Genomic DNA, 6,151 nt, shown 5'->3' with positions numbered 1-6,151 from the left:
AAAAAAAAAAAACAGATTACGTAACATTAAAATATAATCATCTAATCAGTAGACCTACAACATATAAGAAGGATAGTTTTCTTGGTTGTGAGAAGACTCAAGTCAACTGTGACAAATGAAGCAATTCATGTCTAGTTGCCAAATTCCTTGAAGTTCTGTAGTTTAGAAGCTGATATTGTTCTTACCACATACTACAATGCAAAATTGTCCTTGTCCATTATTGTATGGGCAACCTGGTGCATGTAGCTCCCGCTTGCGCAGGGTCCAGGGAAGGGTCCGACCACTTTGGGTCCATTATTGTATCAACATGTAAATGCCAGAAAAATAATACTAGCTGAATCCATTATTGTGTGAATGTCATATCATACTCCATAACAATGCTGCAGTACAATCTAACAGTAAGCAGTGTTGTCAAATCTTTAGACTTGACTGACAGTCGTGCTAGGATTTTAGAAGAGTGCAAGTTAGAGCATGGGTTTCAATTACAAAGCATGATCATGAACAAACGACACCAACGGAAAAAAATACGCAAAACTTGATCAGTCACATTTATGCACTTCACTATCAGAAGCAACTCAGAGAGCGTTTGGATCGCTCGCCAGCTTACCTCGCTAGGCAAGGCAATCCTTGCCGACAGAGGCGAGCCGATTTGGCTAGCTCGGTCAACCGAAGAAAAAGCTGGAAACCGCAGGATACGAGGCAGGCTTGCTCGGGAAACAAATCCCTCACTTCCTTGCTGAGCCAGGCTAAGCCAGCGCTTGCCAGATAACCAAACGCACCCTCAGTTTTATCCTCAATAGAAACCTGGAAGGCATATTCCAGTAAATAACTTTACTACATCAGAGATGTGTGAGAAGGCAGATTCTGGGACCATACAAATTATCCATGCGCATACTTACATATGAGTTTTCAGAGCTTGAGAAAGCATAAAAAATTTCCTCGTATCTCAGGTGATAAAATAGAAGCCTTATCAAATCAGGCAGCAGAAAGAAAGGCAACATCATGGGTAGCAGACAACAAGAAAAGGAGAAATTCTTTGGTAGAATGCAGAAAAAAATGTGGTTTGTGTCTCGTGTGTTTATATAATGCCAGAGATACGTAACCACATGCAGCAAACATAGAGTAGCATCAACCTGACCGAAAATTTGCAGATAAAAAGTGGAAGGTGCTAAAGGATCCTATAGCACTGAACATTGATGGTTACATTTTTCCTCATAAACCTGTCTGAAGTTTCTTTTAAGCAGGCAAGTGGAGCTAGGAGAGTGGCAGCGGCAAACTGTAGAGCGATTAGAACGACAGATTCAGACCACTATAGAGCCAAGAATGAGTGTCCGAGCCGAGCATGGCTGACACTGACTGGCTTAAGAAGCTTCATCCAAAACATTACTCGATGAACCTGAAGGTAGGAGTATATAACCTTCCTAGAACTAGGCAGCAGCCATAATTCTATGTATATTATACCTTATAATATACAAGCATTACCTGTCCCAGCTACATATGGTGGTGAGGTGACGTGAACTTCATTAACATAGTTAAAATCACTAGCAAGACTCAGAAGATCAATTCTAGATAGATAGTGACTTCACAAAGACCATGTGTAAACAGCAAAAGCCCACGGCTTCACAAAGCAGAGCCGACCATTAACCCAAGAAACTCTGCAGGTCACTAATAAGGAACGCAAGTTCACTTATATCTGCTAATATATTAGATAGTACCAAAGTTCAGACATTTAAATCCAACAAGTTCCACTTCAGAGACCACCGTACATAAAAGTACATACTACATATAGGAGCAATCTCAGCGTCAACCACATCACATGCCTCAGCATATGGAGGAGACTAAACCAACTAGACACTTTTCTTCATTTCAGCAACCAATGTGTAACTCTAGGTACCTGCAGAACAATCAATGTCATCTCAGTAACCCAATTTGTACTACTCACCCGCAGAAGAAATCAAAATTTTTATGATTCCAACAGTAGATTTTAACTTTGCCATTATGCAAATTAGAAGAAAGAATCTAAAGCTGAACCATGTGCGGATCGAAATTATACTAGTAGACAAAAAATTACAAATGGAGAACAATAATAGAAGAAAAAATATTTTGTAATGGTTGACAACAATAAATCTTGCATCATCTTCTAAACTAAGTATCCAAGATGAAAACACATACACATTGCAGGAAGATAAGTTTACCTCACTCATTCAACCAAGATAGCACATTACTGGATCACATGTGGTCAAAGTTCCAGCTCGACCCATTTCCACCCAACTCCCCTGCCTAAAACCAAAAGAAGCAAAAAAAAATTCAAAGTGAAGTTGAATCAGTGAGAAAGCAATATGTGCAAACCGCTATATATTTATGTAAATGGAAAAGGGAAAAGTAGCTTTTGTGACAAAGAAGTAAATGACACCACATCTATTGCCAAGTGCAAACAAGAATGTTAAGACTGATTAAATGTTCAACAAAAATGCATTTGTCTATAACTCTATTGTAAGAGAGCCTACCATTTATGACCAATGTGCGAAAATAAAATATGCACATTTAGCATCACATAGTACCATTCGAATTATATGAACCAGTAATATTTTCCACTAACAAATTCAGTATGTGCTGTTATGAATTGATGAAGACAAAGATTGTCTTGCACATACATTTATTGGATAGAACAACATAACGATCTTTTAAGCTTTCAAATGTGGCAGTGGGTTAACTATTTTACATACGAGATGGTTTCCTCATATTTTCTTAGTGTAGTTATAGCCAGTTTCCAATTGTTATAAACCTCCCGGTGGAAAGATCATTAAACGGACAGAGTCATAGTTAGCATTTAGCAGTGGCAAGGCATCAAAGCAATAGATATCCGCAATCCATCTTTAATGTAGCCAGTAATAATAAGTTACATCACGATCAATCACAGGCACAACAAAGAAACAAGCAGCTCAATGTATTCTGATCGATCCTTAATCATATTAACAATGTTACAGCAATCGCATACCAAAATAAACTGTAATGAATCCCAGCAAAACTAATTGATTTTTTTGGTTGTGCAATGTAGATAGGGAGGTATTACCTGCAGTGTAGAAATTATGGTAGGGATAAACCATGTCGATACACATGTCATTTCTTTTAATGATATGTTTGATCTGCCCTGAGTCAAGTTGGAGCATGAAGTTACCAATCGCCGTAGACAGAACAATCGCATTTGTGTCCTCATCATACCCCACGATAAATACCAAAGGCTTTGTGCTTGGAAGCAACCCCTTCAAAGGATTGTTTTTGTGCAGCAACACCCATCCGACAACACCGTCACAGTTAAGTTTCCTCACCCATAATTGGACGGTCAGTCCCGACAAAACAGCGAGGCCTAGTGCACCATCCTCCATCCGTAAGTGCTGAAAAGACCAGTCACTGATAGCGTTGTCTGCCGGCTTCCCAATCACAGCAAGACTCTGCATTTCAATATCAAACACAAGGGCATCACCTCCACAAATTGACCAGCAAAGCACATTTCCGACAAGGATGCTGCACCTTGTCCAATGAATTCTATTTTCTATCACCATCGAGAAAATATCTCCCCAAGCATGAGATGTGGAGTCATAGAGAGAAACGGATGCCTGCTCGTATCTGTTGCAGATCAAGACCAATTTAAACGGCCCCCTGATGCAATCTCCGTGCACGTGCCCATCTTCGGCATTAGCACAAAGCACCGCGGCATGCCAGTCATAGAAACTACCCATTGGACCGTCGTGAAGCCCTGGTGGAAAAGGCACGCGATGTTGCTGGCCGGTGAGAGGATCCCACATGACGGCCTCACGCCGACCCCCGTTGATCAGGACGGCAAGGCCGTTGCGGCAGCCCATGAAACGCCACTTCCCCATGGAGCTGTGTCTCTTTGGCACCGAGAGACGATTGGCATGGACACGGTCAGGCGCTTCCAGGATGGGATTGAAGTCGCAGACTACGGTATAACTTTGGTTGAAGAAGCCGATTAGCGGGGGTTTCCCGTGGTGTTTGCGGAAGCGTTGGACGAATTGGGGGTCAGATAGGATGCTGCGCCAGCGCTTGCATACTGCGGACGCACGTGGGAGGGAGGATGGCTGAGGAGGGAGGCGCAGGAGGATCTCCTGGAGAAGGTCCTCGTCTTCCAGTGGAGGTGCCGTCGCCGGCGAGCAACGGCGGCGGCTCATACTTCAGTTTAGGGTTCCTGAAAGCAAAGAACGGAAATTAATCATCAATCAAGAATGTTAAAACCAAATCATCAAGCAAAGAACGGAAATCACGATCTATGAAAGGAGTAGTAGAAACAAGGGGCCTCACCGTTTCTTCCAGGGGCCGGGCCGAGCGCCGCCTTTTGTTGCCTCGACCGTCGAGGAGCTAGGGTTAGGGCGAAGGACGCTGGTGGCTGGGCCAGGGACGACCGGATGGAGAGATTCGGCCGAGGGCAGGAGGAGCGCGGCCGACGGTGGGAGAGATTTGGCCGAGGGCAGGAGGAGCACGTCGCCGGCGCGGGAGGGGCAGCGGTGGCTGGCCGCCGGCGCTGGGAGAGGCCACGATCTGAGAGAGCGATGCGTTTTGTTTTTTTTTTGGTTTTGAGATATTCTTTCTTTTCACGATGTGAGGAGTCTTTTCCACTCTGATGTGGAGGCAATTATGTAAAAAAAAAACAGATATGACCATCCACGAAAATATGGGGAAAATTGGGAGCAAGAGGAGCGTCCTGCAACCACAGTTCAGTCCAACGATCAGCTCTGGAAATGTATATCAGACAATCTGCAACCCGATCGTGTGTATGGTTAATGTAACATACGCCACCCCTAAAAAAATGTAACATACGCGAAGCCTCATATCTTTACCTTGAATCATCCACCTTTGAATCTCCTTCATTTAGTTGATGGCTCGGGCAAGAATCATCCACCTTTGAATCCTCAAGCACCTTTATTTATACAGAAAATTAGCAACGTCCATTTGAAGTAGAGTCACCAGGTTGTGTGTCCTTCTCGCACCCCCGATAGCTCTACCTTGAACGCATCAGTACAACCCCAGCTAAAAGCACGGCTTGACAAAATATACTCACGTGCGCTACCGCCAATGAGCACATCCAATGTGGCATCATTATTGTATGTGTTGAACGAACCAACCACTAAGACCACAATACACCCCTCCTGCGTGTTTTGGGACAAAAGGAGGTGCCTTTTGCTATTCATCGGCCTGCGGTGTCCATTTGCCGTGGTGCAGGCAGTGGGGTGGTCTCGGATGCCGGGGCGGCGCCCTTGGTGGTGGGAGCCGTGTGGCTCGTTTGCTGTACTCATGGCTCGGGTGCGGGTTTGTCGCCACGGCCGTGTGGGCGGCATGGTGGTCAGTGCTTGGCAATCAGTGAGGGCGGTGCGACCACTGTTCTCGCGAGTTGTCGCACCAAATTTTGAAGGAGAATTCTTGCCAAGGGACTTTCCTTGCCTTGATTTGGCCAGGCCGACGATGGAGGCAGCCGTGGGCGTCGTACCCTTCTTGAAGGTATCGTCGTGGCTACTCCCCTTCCTCCGGGTAGCTTTTCTTGGTATCATCATGGGCGCCGTACCCTTCTTGGTGCAGATCTTGATCCTTTCAATCGGTCGGCGTATCCTTGTTGAAGGTGCGGCCTTGGAGTCCTAGGTTCATCGGGCGCAGCTTCGTTTCTTGGTGATGTTGGTTCACGATGGAGGACCTCGACGTCTTTCAAGCGCAACTTTGTCCATTGCTTGGAGTGATTTGGGATGGTGTGTTGTTCTTCTACATCGTTGTATCTTGCCCTGGGTGTGTCTGTGTTCTGGCATCGAGTTATATGAGATGTGTTGTATGGTCGTTGTTTTATATATAAAGTCGGGTGCGAGTCTCTTTGTTACACCCTTCTGGCATTGGGTGCCAACTAGTTTGCATATATACCCGCATTGCCTTCCACTTTTCACTTGGCTCACCGACGGCCCTCTTCCACTTTACGGGTTCCCTTCCATTATTCAATTTAATTTGTTTCAGTGAGGATATATATACACTAAACTTCCTGGCTCCTTCAATAGGCGCGGCCAGCTTCCCATGCATTGCGTCGTTCCGATTATGCTAGTTTGGTAGAGAATGTCGGGTGGAATGTTGATATATCATGAATTAGTTAACCCTT

General features: G+C 44.8%; 1 protein-coding gene across 1 annotated transcript; it reads right to left on the bottom strand.

Annotated features, from left to right (window-relative positions):
* Positions 1-1,692: 1,692 nt before the first annotated feature.
* On the bottom strand, positions 1,693-4,197 carry LOC119289328. Its single transcript, XM_037568682.1, has 3 exons — positions 3,074-4,197; positions 2,196-2,280; positions 1,693-1,894 (listed from the first exon to the last, which is right to left on the bottom strand). The coding sequence occupies exons 1-2, from the start codon at positions 4,188-4,190 to the stop codon at positions 2,240-2,242; spliced, it is 1,158 nt and encodes a 385-aa protein (XP_037424579.1). The 5' UTR covers positions 4,191-4,197; the 3' UTR covers positions 1,693-1,894; positions 2,196-2,239.
* Positions 4,198-6,151: the final 1,954 nt, after the last annotated feature.

The sequence above is a fragment of the Triticum dicoccoides genome, chromosome 4A (genome assembly GCF_002162155.2).
Source record: "Triticum dicoccoides isolate Atlit2015 ecotype Zavitan chromosome 4A, WEW_v2.0, whole genome shotgun sequence".
Taxonomy (NCBI): Eukaryota; Viridiplantae; Streptophyta; class Magnoliopsida; order Poales; family Poaceae; genus Triticum; species Triticum dicoccoides.
This window is presented reverse-complemented; position numbering and strand designations above follow the sequence as displayed.

Excerpts from the sequence above, each read along its gene's own strand:
- LOC119289328 (XM_037568682.1), bottom strand. The coding sequence starts at position 4,190 with ATGAGCCGCCGCCGTTGCTCGCCGGCGACGGCACCTCCACTGGAAGAC. Across the intron at positions 2,281-3,073 it reads CCATAATTTCTACACTGCAG|GCAGGGGAGTTGGGTGGAAA; the intron begins GTAATACCTCCC and ends TTTTGGTTTTAG.